Here is a 15,463-nt window from a genome sequence, read left to right as displayed (position 1 = left end):
TTATGTTTATGACATATGTATTTTTTTTTTTTTTTGTTTTGTTTGTCAGTGAATGTGATAAATGTCTATTGTTATGGCTCAGTAATATGTATTTTGTGCATTGTTTTCTATCACCATCTGATGTGTATTTGTAGTATGGTTCCTCTGTTTATTATGGTTGTTTGTTTGCAAGCTTTTCACATATTATGTTTGTTATTTGGTTATGTCAATGTAAGTAGTTTGTTTGTATTAAAATCTTGCAACCTAATACATTTCCTACTGGTGTCATCTGTGAATGTCTTTTAAGATGTGCTTTCTGTAGTTTCTTATACAAGAATAGGTCATAAATACATAATTATTATTTTCTTAGATGTGTCATGTGATAATCTTTATTTCATTGTGCTTTGAAATTAATGCATTTTTATCATCATTCTTATAAATTTTCTGATTGAAAATTAAAGCTTTGATAAATAGTATTTGATTTTTTTATTAAGCATAAAAAATTGTGTAAATAAAAAGGTTTAAATGAAATTAAAATAAGACAAATGATAAGGTTTATAGATGCTATATTTTAATATAAGATTTAATTAAATTAAATTTTATAAAATATATCTATTTAACAAATTGTGTTCATACTATTACTTTAGGTTAAGAGTTGAATAATAATTAAATTTGTGAAAATTTTGCATTGTATAATTTATATAATTATGATTATAAATTTTTTGCAAATTCTAAAACATTTTGCATTTTATTTTAGGGATAAAGGATTAATCATACAAGGTATAGAAAAGGGTGGTCGAATTTATCATGATGGACGAATAAGCGTAGGAGATTGTATAATGGAAATAAATGGACATAGACTGTGTGAAGTCAGTTTTCAAACAGCTCAAGAAATTTTTAAGAAAGCACTAGATGCAAATGAGATAAAATTGTCATTGTTAAAGGGTTTATCTCACTTTCCTTCAAATGTTTCAAAAAAACTTCCTCCTCCTGTTTATCCTAAGCCAATACTGCAAACAACTAATAATAATTTGAAAGAGCAGAAAGGTAGGCTGATTTTTTTTCCTTAATATTAAAAAAAATTGAAAATATTGATTTAAATTATAAGTAAAGTTATTAAATTAGTCCTAAATACAATAAAAGACAATTATTATTTAAAAAATATCAAATATGATCAAAATTTATCTATAATGTATTGAAAAATGTTTCTAAGATTTTTATTTTATTTACTTTAGATTAAGATTTAAGGTAGTATTAAGGCATTTTATACTAATTTAATTGTGATTTGATGTGACAAGCCTAAAACCTGCAGTTCACAAACTTGTATCTTAAGAAATTGCATCAGATAATAACTATAATAAAAATGACTTTGAACTCCATGAAAGCAGAAGTCAATGACTCTTCAGCAGTTAAATTGGAGTTGTTTCATTTAGTGTTAAATGCTATATTTTTTTCTAATTTTTTTTCTAATTTGGATATTCCTAAATTTGATTATAATGAAAGAATAAATACAAAATTCAAATATATAATAAAATAACAACAAAATAAAGTAAAAAAAAAAATATTATTTAATTCAAATTACAAAGTAAATATAAACAAAAATCTTTAAAGAAAGGAATAATTTATGATGAAATTGCCATTTGGATCTAGTTTCTAGTAAAGATTATAAATTGGTTTTGAATATGTCAATAAAACTACTATAATTTATTGTATATATTGTTTTAAAGTTTGTCATAATGCTATAAAATATGAATATCTAATTATATTTGTATATTACCTAAATAAATTTTTCATGTGATAAACCAAATCCTTTGTGTTTTCTTTCAGATGAAAATTTACCATCATCCACTAAGTCACATATTCATTCTGTCAATACATTGACTTCTAATACTAGAAAAATAGGGAAAAAGATTCATATACAATTGAAGAAAGGTAAATATTGATGATTATTCTCTTTTTACATGCGTTCTCTTATTTGGATATTGGTAATTAAGTCTAACATTCCTTTTCTGTTTTTCTCATGAGATAAATACAGGGTTCCTACGCACCTGGAAAGTCAGGAAATTTGTCAAAAATTGTCAAAAAGTCAGGGAATTTGTCAAAAATTGTCAAAAAGTCAGGGAATTTGTCTCCTTAACTGCGTTGTTGATTTGGTTTGCTGAATATAGATGACCAATCATAGCCATACGCAGGCGGCAAGAAGTAATGCTGCAATCTTTAAAACCCGAGATAACTCGGGAAAGTTCCATAGCGTTATATAAAACTCGGGCATTTGGGCCCTCCGAAAAAATTTTTGTTTTTTTTGGATGTTTTTTAAGTCTCCAAATTTTTTCAAAAATTTTTTCCCGCGCGAAAATATTTTATCGCGATTTTAATATACCTTTAATGACGCACGATTAACTCTTAATTGTTTTTTAATGGGAGTTTTTTTTATCAAATTTCATTCATCGTTCTAAAGTAGTAGTGCACGGATTTTACTTCGATAAAGTTATTTAAAGCTAGTTTCTGATGTCAAAAACGACCTCCAATAGTTTTTTAATTTTTTTAAATTAATATATTTTATTATATATACGTTTAATTAAGTCGGGGGGTCGGAAATCGCAATAAAAAAACGTAATTTTTGAAAAATATTTAAAAATATACGGCCAGCTAGTATTCACTCTACTTTAAACCCTTCTCCTCCCGAGACTTCTATGAGAATGTCCCGGGAAATCCCAACACCAGCTGTTCTCCAGGTCATCCAGCTGTAAACACAATGACTCATCGGTGTCAGATTTCACAGAAAGGCGAGACAATGGAAAATAAAGTTTGAAGCTTTTTCTTCAAAATTAACGCATTTCTTTCGTTTTTTTCCCAGTTTTAAATATTTTTTATGTTTAATTACATTAATATTAAAAATTAGTGGGTAGCAAGGGAGTTAATTAATAACAGGATAAACTACTTTTATGTAATAGTGTTTAATTTTTAATTTTAGTAATTCAGCGATTATAAAAAAATGAAATTGTTTATTAGAATAAAAAATAACTAATTAAAAATTTGTTTGCAAACTTTTAAAAGTTGAAATCGTAATTTATTAGAATGTTCACTTCAAAATAGCTAAACAGATCAGTAAAAATCTGTAATTTAATCGTTTTTCAGTTTAAAACATAAAAAATTATAAATAGTTACCCGACGTTTACAGTAAAATACTGGCGCTGACTTGTTGTTGGCACAAGCTTTTTATATTTGTTGTTACGATTTTCCTTGAATGTACTGTACTGCAAGCATATTTTCCCTCTCTCTTCCGTTTTTTTCCGCAACTTCGATACATAGTTTAATAATTAGTTAACTGAAATGACATTGGGTAACAAATATCACTGATTTTGGCAAATTTAGGGCTTAAAAACTGGCAAGATTGATCATGCTTGTAATAAATATTCTGTAGTTATATTTTCGAAAATCAACAGGTAATCCGATAGTTTAACCAATGTTAACTTGCTTATAATTAAAATTTAAAAATTAAAAAGCTGTAAATTTAAAAAAAAATAATTACATTACTAAAAAATTAAAATAAATTTGATTATTTTTTGTGCGAAACAACACCAAAACAATTTTTATAGTTATGTTGCAAAAGAAAGAGATTTGTAGTTACGATTCTCTGCGCTGAACTTCTATATTTTAATAACGTATAATTGTAATTTCGTTTGTTGTTTATTTCTGTATTTATTTTATTTTATAAGTTTTAAGAATCCCAATTTTCGTAATACTATGACTTCATAGGAATACAAGTGTGAGGTTCCGGAATTGTCCGGAACTAAAATAGAAAAACGTAAAATAATTTAATTATTAGAGAAAAAAAGGAATGAACAGAAATTTTTTATAGAAACTTGAGAAATAGTCTAGACCCGTGTTTCTCAACCGCCGGTCCGCAACTCTAATCTGACCAGTCCGCGAAAACTTTAAAAATATATACTTAACCTTCCATGCGTTGTTCTCAAATAGGAAATATGTGGATTATTAATCCGTTTATTGATAGCAAACTAATAGATTGAACGACTTTGAATACGAAAAACTAATCAAATTAAGTTCAGACTTGGGATTTAAAACATTGTTTGAATCAATGCCCATAACACAGTTTTGGATTAAAGTTAAATCTGAATATCCAGTTTTACATAAAAAGGCAGTTAGGATGTTACTACCTTTTTCAACAACGTACTTATGTGAATCAATGTTTTCAGCAATGGTAATGATAAAATTGAAACAACAAAATCATTATAGTATTAGTTCTGCCTCACGCCTTGCAGTTACCGCCTTAACTCCAAGAATTGATGATCTTACTAGCAAAAAAGAAAAGCAGCGATCACATTGATTTGTATACTAATGTACTGGTAAATAAAATAACAAATATTTATTGCTCAATGTAGTTTGCAGTTCTTTTTACAACAGAGAATTTTTTTCAATTAAAAATAATATTGTCACTGGTCCACTTAAAAAAAGCAGATATTTTCCGGTCTGCGATGAGTTTTGGGTTGAGAAACACTGGTCTAGATCATCCTTTCTCAAAGTGGGTGATAACGCCCCTTTGCGGGCACTGGAGGCTTTCATGGGGGCAGTAGAAGGCTCAGTGATTAAATATGAGTTTTATTTCTTCTCATCAAAACATTCTTTGATCTCAGAAATAGGATATGGGTCACACCCTATCTATCCTATCCATATAATAATGCATGTTTAAACATTATATTTGCAATAACTGTTTTTAAGATATGCAACAGATGGTAATGTAAAAAGGTTAAAAAAAAGTTACTCTTTTTGTTGAAAGATTGATTTTAAAATTATGTGTTTCTAAATCAAGAGTTCATTTTAAGCACAGTACAGTACTATTTGTTTATCAAAGAATAATTTTTGTTGATTTTATGTTACCTTGTATTTACTAGATTTACATACAAATAATAATGATAAATGATGATAAAATAAAAAGCTTGTGTTTTGTTTGTAAATTGCTTATTTTTTCATTACATTGAAGTTGTGGATTCTATCAAACATTTTTCTACAGGATGTATGTACTGTATTTTTTTAATGTGGCAGTCTTTGAAGCATATCAACTGTGCAAAAAGAGGGCTAAATGTACTCAATGTTAACAGTAAATGCTGTTTTATTATGTTGATATTCCACACTAAAAAATGTGAGGGTCAGGGAATTTGGACAAAGTTGGTCAGGGAAAGTCAGGGAATTCAAAACAAAAATTTGAGTAGGAACCCTGTAAATATTTTGTTTATTTGCAGTGGTGTGCTGTCATTTGAAGCGGTGGATGCGCCGCTTCCCTTGTATTTTATAAAAAATAAATACATATTAATTTTATTTATATGAAAATAATCGCACAATATTTTATTATAACCACATTATGTATCTTATTACAAATTTCTATACTACACATGAAAAAAAAAAAAATTGCTATTGTATATTCGAATATTAGTGGCGGAGTGGAAGCGCTGTATTGTCAGCATCCAAAAAGCCAGATTTGCACATGCGCTTTACAGAGCACCAACCTCACCTGGTTTAGCTGGTGGAAGCCTAAGATCTTGGATGGATGCTACACGTATACCGCATCCAATTCTATCCAGGACTGGTTCTGGGCTGTTGGCTGCCCTCGCCCAATTACGTGAATCATGAGTAGATTTATAACTTAACCCAACCAATAAGAATTTACTGGTATGTTTTTATGATAGTTCTGTATAGTTGACAGGAGTTAAAAAAATCCATTAAAATATTTGATATTTTTATTCCGCTCTCCGATTTTNTTGGCTGCCCTCGCCCAATTACGTGAATCATGAGTAGATTTATAACTTAACCCAACCAATAAGAATTTACTGGTATGTTTTTATGATAGTTCTGTATAGTTGACAGGAGTTAAAAAAATCCATTAAAATATTTGATATTTTTATTCCGCTCTCCAATTTTATATTACTCATGGATTTCAATGTTAAACCAGTGATATTACGGTTTCATATATCCCATCTTTAAGGGGATGTAGAAAAAACGTGTACAATTCTTGTATAATGTTAAAAAATTAACTGTTACTTTGGCAGCATCATTTACAACTAAATTTAATGAATGAGAGAGATGCCCAAGGTATAGAAAAAGCTCTATAATTTATTTTCCTTAAATTTACAATTCATGTATCCGTTTGTCATAAAAATTTGTCTTTCCTCTTTTTTCCTAAGACTACAAATATTCGAGTACAAAGTAACTGCTTTTGACTTATTTCTACTTAAGAAGTAGTTAAATAATTAAGCGATTAGGGAATTGGGGACATAAACAAAACCCTGATGGAAGAGCCAAAATTTTACTTAAACAAAAGCTTAAGTTTAAACATTTAAAATTTACAACTGAAGAAATGTTTAAAATTTACAACCAAACCAATCTATAGCCGAGTATAGTGGGGACTGATTTCTTCAAAATATTAGATGTAATAAAGACAGAAAATTTTCCAGTTCAATGAGAGTGACCGAAAAGTTGTAAATTTTGGAAATTTCTGTGGACAACATCTGGTCCTAAAACAAATTAGTTAGAAAACAAATGACGGACAATCTATTAAGTTTAACATATTTAGATTTTTACAGCTGTGGCGAGAAATGTTTAAAATTTACAACAACTCTGTTGCGTCCTTTGATGTATACTAGTGATGTGACAAAAGAGACATTTGATATTAACTTGTATCAGCACCCTTGGGATTTGGCATGCATGCACGCACTGCACACCTACCAAGATTGGCTCTGCTTCCATCCATGAGCTACTGGTAGGGAGCAATTTTAACTGAGTGGATTGTTTTAATATTTAAAAAGTAAAGAACATTTTATGTTATTTTTATGTACGTTTTTTCACAAAACTATATTCATACAATTGAATATTTTGTACCAGGTATGTATAATTGTATATCCATCACACATTTTATTTTAATGAGTAAGTTTTTATAATTTTATTTTCAATTTTAGCCCTTATATTATGGCTAGTGATTTAGAATGTAATTATGATATTGAAAATTTATTTTAAAAAAGTTTTGGCTTAAGACCATATAATGAAAAAGAAAACATTATTAAAAGATAAAGACCAATGCCTAAATTAAATATAAGTACGTCAACAAAAGAATTTGTTCGACATTTTCACGATAAAATTTATGAAGACGTAAAATGGCTTTGTGGATGCATAAAAATACAAAAATTGTTTTGTTGGCCTTGCCTATTATTTTCAAATGAAATTACTGTTTGGAATAAGAATGGCTTTGAAGATTTAAATAATTTGGGTAAAGCTGGCAAAAGACACGAAAATCTTAAATCTCACATCGATTCTTTCGTAAAATTGAAGCAATTTGGAAATCAAAATAGAATAGTATTTAACATTAGTACACAATATAAAATAAATATTGAAAATTATAACAAGATAGTTACGGCTAATAGATATATTATATTTTAATTAGTAGATGTTATCAAAGCAAGAATTGGCATTTAGAGGGCATAGAGAATCTATTAAATCTAATATAACAGAGTTAATTATATTAAACTTGTTTATTTATTAAGTGCATTAGATAATCTATTAATTAAAAATATATTTAGAGAAGTCTACATTTTTTACTGGCTTATCAAACAAACGAATATGAATGGACCCTAGACCATCACTGACTGACTGCCCCCGGAAGTCGGCTTTTTACAGAAACACTATCATCAAATATCACAGCACGCCACTGTTTATTTGCTATATCCATCCAATGTTTAGTCAACTAACATGATGATTTGTTCTTTACCAATCTTTCTCTGTTCTTTAAATCTTACTAGTGATTGAAATTTATTAATCCTTTTTTTGTCATGATATGAAGGCAAGTCAAAACAAATACTTCCCCTCATATGATGATAACTCTAGCACAAAACCAGATTTAGGCACCAGCAAATCAAGTATCTGCTTGAGGTGGTGTTTTGCAAAATAATTTTATAAAAAAATCAATTAAAATTAAATTACTTAACAATTATGTTTTGTGTTTAAATCATCCCTATATTTGGAGCAACAAAAGATTAGAGTCTGTTTTGCTCTGGAGCTTAGCAAGGTTAGAGTCTGTTTTGCTCTGGATTTTTTCAAAGTATTCTTCATGCAATTCAATGCATTTTTGCCATTATTCCAACAGTCCTTGAAAAGATGTAGTAGCCTATCATCCTTTGATGTGTTGTTCAGAATTACCTATTACAACAGCAGTGATAAAAGCATCTGCTGGATGGATAGATAAGAAACGGATTCCCTATAACTTTGACTTCAGTACTGAGATTAGGAAAAAAATTGCAGAATGTCAAATCTGAATCATACAGTGGATGTGGGATGAGTTAAATGAAATTTTGACCAATAAAATCATCTAACACGTTAGAAACATGCTAAACTCCCATGTAAATGTTTAACATATCAACAACTATATAAAATATACTCACTAACAACTCCAAACTTAGATTAAGAATAAATTACACTGTCTTTTGGCATTAAAGTTGTTTACTTGAAAACTTTTTAACTAGAAGCAAGTACATCTTTATTCAATTGAACTGAATAAAGATGGAAAAAAGCCAAGTGTTTAATTAATAACACAATCTTGTGTTCAACACTCAATAAATAGTAAAACACTGTTTCAGAAAACAAAAAAAAAAAGTACTTTTGATATTTCAAAATGTCATCTTAAGGAAGTGTGTACACAATACAGTTGAATCTCACTATGATATTTTGAGGACCAGGAAAATAGTATTGTTTTACCAAGGTTATTGTTGTAGTGAGGTTTTGAAATTTAAGAACCAAGATCATTAGGAAAATGAAGATTAGTTTGGGAATATTAATCACTACAATTTACATAATGCTCTCTGATTCCTGATTAATAAATAATTCAGAACCAAATTGTATTATATTGTTTTGAACTTTGTTGTCATAAAAAATTTTTTATTTTGCTTTGGCTCATATTTTTTATGCTGTGGTTTTCAAATGCTGAATGAACTGCATTAAGAGCAGTCAGTTCATTTCCAATTTCAGGAATTGTGGTTGCCATGTGTTGAATTATTTCCATTTGAGAAATAACTTCTAAGATACTGGGGAGTTTATATGGAACTGATTCTTCTAGACAACTCTTCCTAACTCTGCCAGAATTGCCTCACCTGTGCAGTCTGTAAATAAATACAGTTTTTCATCAACAGAAACATGTTCTTCTGTCACTATGTCTATGCTGTTGCCTGTAATGCTGGAATATTTTTGTACTTGTTCCTGGAGATTTCCGCTTTGTGACACTATAGGTATGTTTATACCTGTGGTGTCCAGCCTCACTATTTGACACTAGGTCATTATTCTCAATGTTGGATAACACAGGCTTGTCATTCTTTTGAATGAAAACAAGTTTTGCTTCTTTCCAGCAGTTCTTGATTGCAACAGGTTCAAATTCCACCAGCAGCTGGCAATTATCTCACAGACTTGTTTTATGTTTGTTATATGGATTTGTTAACTTTCTTTCAATGTTTATTAATACTTTCTGCACTAAATAGAATCTGTACTTGGCTTTAAATCAGTACTGCAACCACTAGATATGGGAATATTTCAGTATTCCCATATCTAGTGGTTGCAGTACTGATATACAATTGGGAGGAAAATAGCATATTTCAGCATTGTGTAATGATTGTATATTGGTATGAACAATACAGTTATCTACTAGGAGTGCTGTTTTTTCTTTTTCTGTATCATTTGTTTGTCCACCATAATTGGCCACTTATTAAAAGTGTTTGCCGTCATCCAACATTTTCTATTAGCCTTATAATGGACTGAAATAAAGAATAATTATGAGTGTAACAGGAGATAGGAAAATTAATTTTAAAAAAATAATTTGAGAAAAGAAACTACCTGGCATACTTCTCAGGTTCTTCAGAGATCTAGATTTTGTTGATCATCCAATTACAAGAGGTGTTAATTTGTCCATTCCCGTTGAGTTGCAACACAGAACAGTGATGTGCTGTTTTGATTGTTTACCACCCTGCATGTTCCTTTAAATGCAAATGCTTTTTGGGCATCAATTGGAAAAATAACCCAGTTTCATCTGCATTGTAAATGTTGTCAGGTTGACACCTTTCAAGGATTTCTTTCATTTTTTCTCACACCAAGAATTTGTTTCTTCAAGTGGCACTAATTTTTCTTCCCGAGACAACTTTGAAGATAATGCCATGTCTTTGAAGCAATGCTGCCATTCATTGCTAGCTGTAAATTCTATGTGTCCAATTATCCTTGCAAAATGAGTTGCTTTTTGGCACAAGATGTCTGTTTATTGGTACATTCTGTGCCTGCATCTTGGTAAACCAATGGAATGTTGCACTGCCAACATCATCACAATTAGGTATCTTCAGATGTTTCTGAGAAGGATTCATGTTTCCCACTGCTACACTGCATTTGATTTCCTTCTGTTTTTTTAAAAATGTTGCTGGAGTTAACTGAGCAAAGCCACACTTCTTTGCAACTTCTGTTTGCTTCATCCCACTATCAATATCTCTGAAAACTTCTAATTTCATTTCTAAACTTAATTGTTTCCATGTTTCCATCATTTTTTTCTTTTCCTATTCGCTAGTATTGCTATTAGCCAGATCTCTTGTAGGAAAAGGAAATGCTTCATGATTAGTTGGCATTTGCAGTTCCTTGTAATAGAATTGGCCTTGTAATAGGTAGTGATGACACTCCCAATGATGCCAATTAGCTAGATGTGAACAAACCATTCTGGAATGCAGAGAGGATCTATAGGTAACACAATTAGCAAATAGGTGCTCTTACTTCTTCCCTACGCAATCCTGCATCAGTCAGCCATGGGTCATGTCAATACATATCATTGTATCATGATTTTTACTATTATTGTAGAGGGTGATAAATTACAGTATTTGTATAGGACTTTGACCAGGATTGTGGAAGTTCTATCATTGTACTAGGATTTATCGTTGTAACAGGTATTGTTTTAAAGAGGTTCAACTGTATTTGAATTAAATTTTTTTTATTTGTTGATTATATGCTTCCTATTTATCTTAAATTAAATATAAAGAATTTTTGTAGCATTTGTTTGAATTTCTGTAAAAATTACATACACAATTTAAATCACACATTTGAAATCTTTTAATATACTTTTAAAAAAATTTGTAATTTGAATATTGTGAACATTCTGTTTGTCTGAGAGTGATTTTGAAATGTCAAAAGTACTTGCTTGTAGTTAAATATTTCTCAAGTAAACAATTTTAATGCCAAAAGACAGTATAGTTTATTCTTATATCAACAAGTTTAGTAACTGCAATCATCTTGGGTGATAACACCAGCAATGTTCATGAGATTTTCAGTTAATACACAGGAGTCTGTGGACCTGTCTGAATATTCCTGGCTTTTGAAAAATGTCTTGAATCATCAAAATATTGTGGACTATAGAAAAACTTCTTTGCTAATGTTTATTTTAACCTTTCATATGCTTCTGCAGCTGTTTTTCACAAGTGTGAGCAAAATTTCACTGTTTCATACTACTTTTCATAATGAGTCTCCATTTTGTAATAAGCAAGCAACAGATTAATATTTGCTCTGAACCAAATGAAGTGTTATATTTCCATGCAATTTATTGGACAGAAGCATTCTTCAGTGATATAGATCCAGAATTTTTTTTGACAGGAAGAAGTCAGTCTGTTTGTTTTGACTTGCCTTCATAAATCCTAGAAATTTTAACTTCCTTTAATATATTTAGGCTTTGCTTTGATTCCCTTTTCCAGTACAGCCATTAAGGTGATATTAGTTTTTAATCCAACAGATCTCACCATATGAATCCATATTTCTATATGAATAGAAATATGGACTTACAAGATGCTTGTTTCATAATGAAATACTGATCTTAAGAAATATTTAATTTAATTTTTATTATCTTAGTCTATTGATTAACAGAATCCAAACTAACTATTTTTTGTAAAGATAGCTTTTGTTATTCTTATTCATTTTTTTCTTGGACACATTTTCAATTAAAAATTCTAAATAGTTACATTCTTCACTTATTTTACTTGAAATTTTATTTTATTAACTGGCAATTAACTGGTGTTTTCTACTTAATTAAATTATATAATTGACATATTTATTACTATTAAACTATATTATGATAAATTATTTTAAAGATTATTTTTATAACAATATTATAGGTTGTTATGGTTTAGGATTTAGTGTTACCACCAGGGATAATCCTGCTGGTAAAAATTGTCCAATATATATAAAAAATATACTCCCCAAAGGTTCAGCTATAGAAGATGGAAAATTGAAACCTGGCGACAGATTACTAGAGGTAGAGAAAAAGCTATATCAATTTTAACATTTTAACAAACTTACATAACAGTAATATTATCATAGGTTAATGGTCTAGAGGTGACTGGTAAATCACAAGATGAAGTGGTTACAATGTTAAGAAGTATTCCACAAGATGAAATTGCTAACTTATTGATTTCAAGACAAATATCAGATGCAACATCTCCAAGTCCTAACTTACCAAGAAAATTAGTAAGTTATTAAATGCATTAAATTAGTATAATAGAGATATGTGGATATATGTATATATAATATGATATATTTATTAATGTATCAAAATATCACATATATCATATCATAATAAAGAATAAAACTTTCATAGTAAGGAAAACACTAAACACTTTAAAAGAAACACACATTCTTTTTTTACAGATTTTTATTAATTTTTTAAAATACTTTTACTGCAACTAGCAAGGATCCAAAATTAAAAAAATAAATCACTGATTGAATATTTTAGAATATTTAAAAATTTTTTAAAATCAATTACATGATGATTTAGATATTTAATTTTTGAATTTTGGTGTATACATATATGTTTTGAAAATAAAACAAATTTTACAGAATAGTTTCAATTGTAATATATTCCTAGCTTAACAATATTCTTTTATTAAATATAATAGATCTTTTATCAAAACTAATTAAGCATAGTTCAGATGTGAAATTACTGTCATAATGAATTGATGGTGATAAAATAAAATTGCTTAAAACACATTGCTATTATATTTTATTCTATGAAGATTTTAATAGAATATATTGTATTAACTTCTTTAGCCTACAGAGAATACAGGAGAAGAAGAATATGGTTTATTAAGTAAACATAGAGAAATTATAACACTTGAGATTCCTCTTAATGATACTGGATCTGCTGGGTTAGGAGTCAGTGTAAAAGGGAAAACATCAACAATTAATGGTCATTCCACAGATTTAGGTATTTTTGTAAAATCAGTCATACATGGTGGTGCAGCTTCAAAGGTAAGTTTAAAAGTTTTATTGAATAATTACAGTATAGGGTAAATTAGGAAATCAAGATTTTACCACAGGAATATATTTAATCTACAGCTAGAATTATAAAATAAATTTTAAAAAATTATCCTATATATTAAGTTATTTTTCTAATTTTCCAGATTTACAGGGTGTTCCAAAAAGAATGCTACCATTTTAAATTATTGTAATTATGTTAATGATTATTTGAGAACATTGTAATATATATTAAAACATTGGAAAAACTGTTCAAGTTTTACATCTGCCTATTACAATATCTCAAAGTGTGCACCTAATCACATGGCACGTGTCCAACCAATACTCAAATTCTTTCTATGCTTGCTACAGCATATCTGTTATCACTTCTCTCATAGCAGCCACAATTCTACAGGTCCTGCAGATTACTCACATTGCACAATGATGAGTTGCAAAATCAGAATTGACTTTGCAAACTGTAAAACACACAAAACATCATCTCTGTTGTGGTGAAGTCACCACTTTTGTTTACAGCACTTTCTAGAGACAGTAGGCAGAAATACAGTAATTTAAAAATGATAACATTCATTTTGGAAGATCCTATATATATATATATATGTACTGTACATACACACACAAAATATAAGGTTTTGATTGTTAAAATATTTTTAATTTTTGGAATTAGTACCAATCAAAATGACTAATTTTTGAAAAAAATATTAAAAATGTTTATTTCAGTACTAATATATGATATCAGTAAAGGAACAGTAATATTTTTATGGTAGTTTTTTTAGTGAAAACTTTGATTGAATGATGTAACTTTATAAGTTTTATAAAATTATTTTTCAAAATTTGAAATTAAATATTGATCATTTTTAATGCCTGTGCCAAAAACTTTTTATTGATAAAAATTTTATTTATGTATTTAGTTTCAAGCATTAAATATTATAAGAAATACTTTATTCAACTACATAACCTTTAACTTATTATCAATTCAACTTTTTAATTTGCCTGTGTAAAAAAATATCATCAAATTTAGCCTCAGTTAAAGGAATGAATACTACAGAAAAAAAATACAAAATTTAATGATATATCATTTTTAAAGTAGTAGCAAAGCATTTGTTCATATTTTAAATGTTTTACTTACATTAAATATTAATGTTATAGGATGGCCGTCTTCAATCAAATGATCAGTTGATCAATATTAATGGAATATCATTATTAAAGATGACCAATACCCAAGCAATGGAAACATTGCGTCGGGCTATGACGCAAGGAGATGCACCAAATCCAAATGCTATTTTATTAACAATTGCAAGGAGAATATCATCTTATGAAAATCTGGATGGTTGTCATCAAAGAAGTGATTCAATTATTAGTGGCAGTGGAGAATCTGATGGTTCTGCAACAATAATATGTGGAAATTTTGGAATTTTCTCAGCTCAGTCTAATAATAATTTTTCAGACTCAAAAAAATTGGACAATACTTCAGATCATAATAACATATTAGAAAGTTCTGTTTACAGGAAATATTCACTTCCTAGTCGACATCCAGTGATTGATTATTTGATGGGACAAACTCCTAAAAGTGATTGTAATTTATCAGCAAATCTCAGTGAATGTGAATCTTTAGTTACATCTGGTTCACCTAATAATACGTCAGTTAAAAAAATTATTGACAGTACTTGTGTACCAAATTCAGAAAAGCATAGAAAATTTTCTGCTCCTGGACATTTAACAATGTTATCTACTAAAAACAATCAAATTAAAAATGAAACACCTGAATTAAACAGAAAAGTTGGTGAAAATTTTGATAGTCAGTAAGTATTAATTTTTTCTTTTTAACTAATAATAATTAACCTATAATTAATAATAGGGTTTTGGATTTATTGTGAGAAGTCAGAGTCACAATTAAAATTTCATAAGTTTAAAAGAAACACCAAAACAAGATGTAAATTTCTCTTCTCAATTCATCTTTTTTATACCTTGAGATTAAGTTAAATAGTCTGAAGAGGGCTACAATGGAGTTGAATTTTCCTTGACCCTTTTCAAAATATTTTATTTGGTCCCAAGGTGTGGGGGGACAAATTTTGAAGAAACTTGTGTGTTACATTTTTAACTTTTCTTTTAAACTTGTGAAATTTTATTAGTTTTTTTTGTATTTGTATAAATATACAAGTAT

The 15,463-nt window shown here is 28.7% G+C and overlaps 1 protein-coding gene and 1 pseudogene across 1 annotated transcript; one reads left to right on the top strand and one right to left on the bottom strand.

Annotated features, from left to right (window-relative positions):
* The first annotated feature begins 686 nt into the window (after window positions 1-686).
* On the top strand, window positions 687-15,107 carry LOC111638607 (partitioning defective 3 homolog). Its single transcript, XM_023384347.1, has 6 exons — window positions 687-1,026; window positions 1,807-1,911; window positions 12,165-12,304; window positions 12,370-12,516; window positions 13,096-13,296; window positions 14,449-15,107. Exons 1-6 carry the CDS (start codon window positions 687-689, stop codon window positions 15,103-15,105), a joined length of 1,590 nt encoding a protein of 529 aa, XP_023240115.1. The 3' UTR covers window positions 15,106-15,107.
* On the bottom strand, window positions 9,465-10,387 carry LOC111638608 (annotated as a pseudogene).
* Window positions 15,108-15,463: the final 356 nt, after the last annotated feature.

This window comes from Centruroides sculpturatus, unplaced genomic scaffold (genome assembly GCF_000671375.1).
Source record: "Centruroides sculpturatus isolate CEXI.00-Female unplaced genomic scaffold, Cexi_2.0 scaffold801, whole genome shotgun sequence".
NCBI classification, from domain to species: Eukaryota; Metazoa; Arthropoda; class Arachnida; order Scorpiones; family Buthidae; genus Centruroides; species Centruroides sculpturatus.
This window is presented reverse-complemented; position numbering and strand designations above follow the sequence as displayed.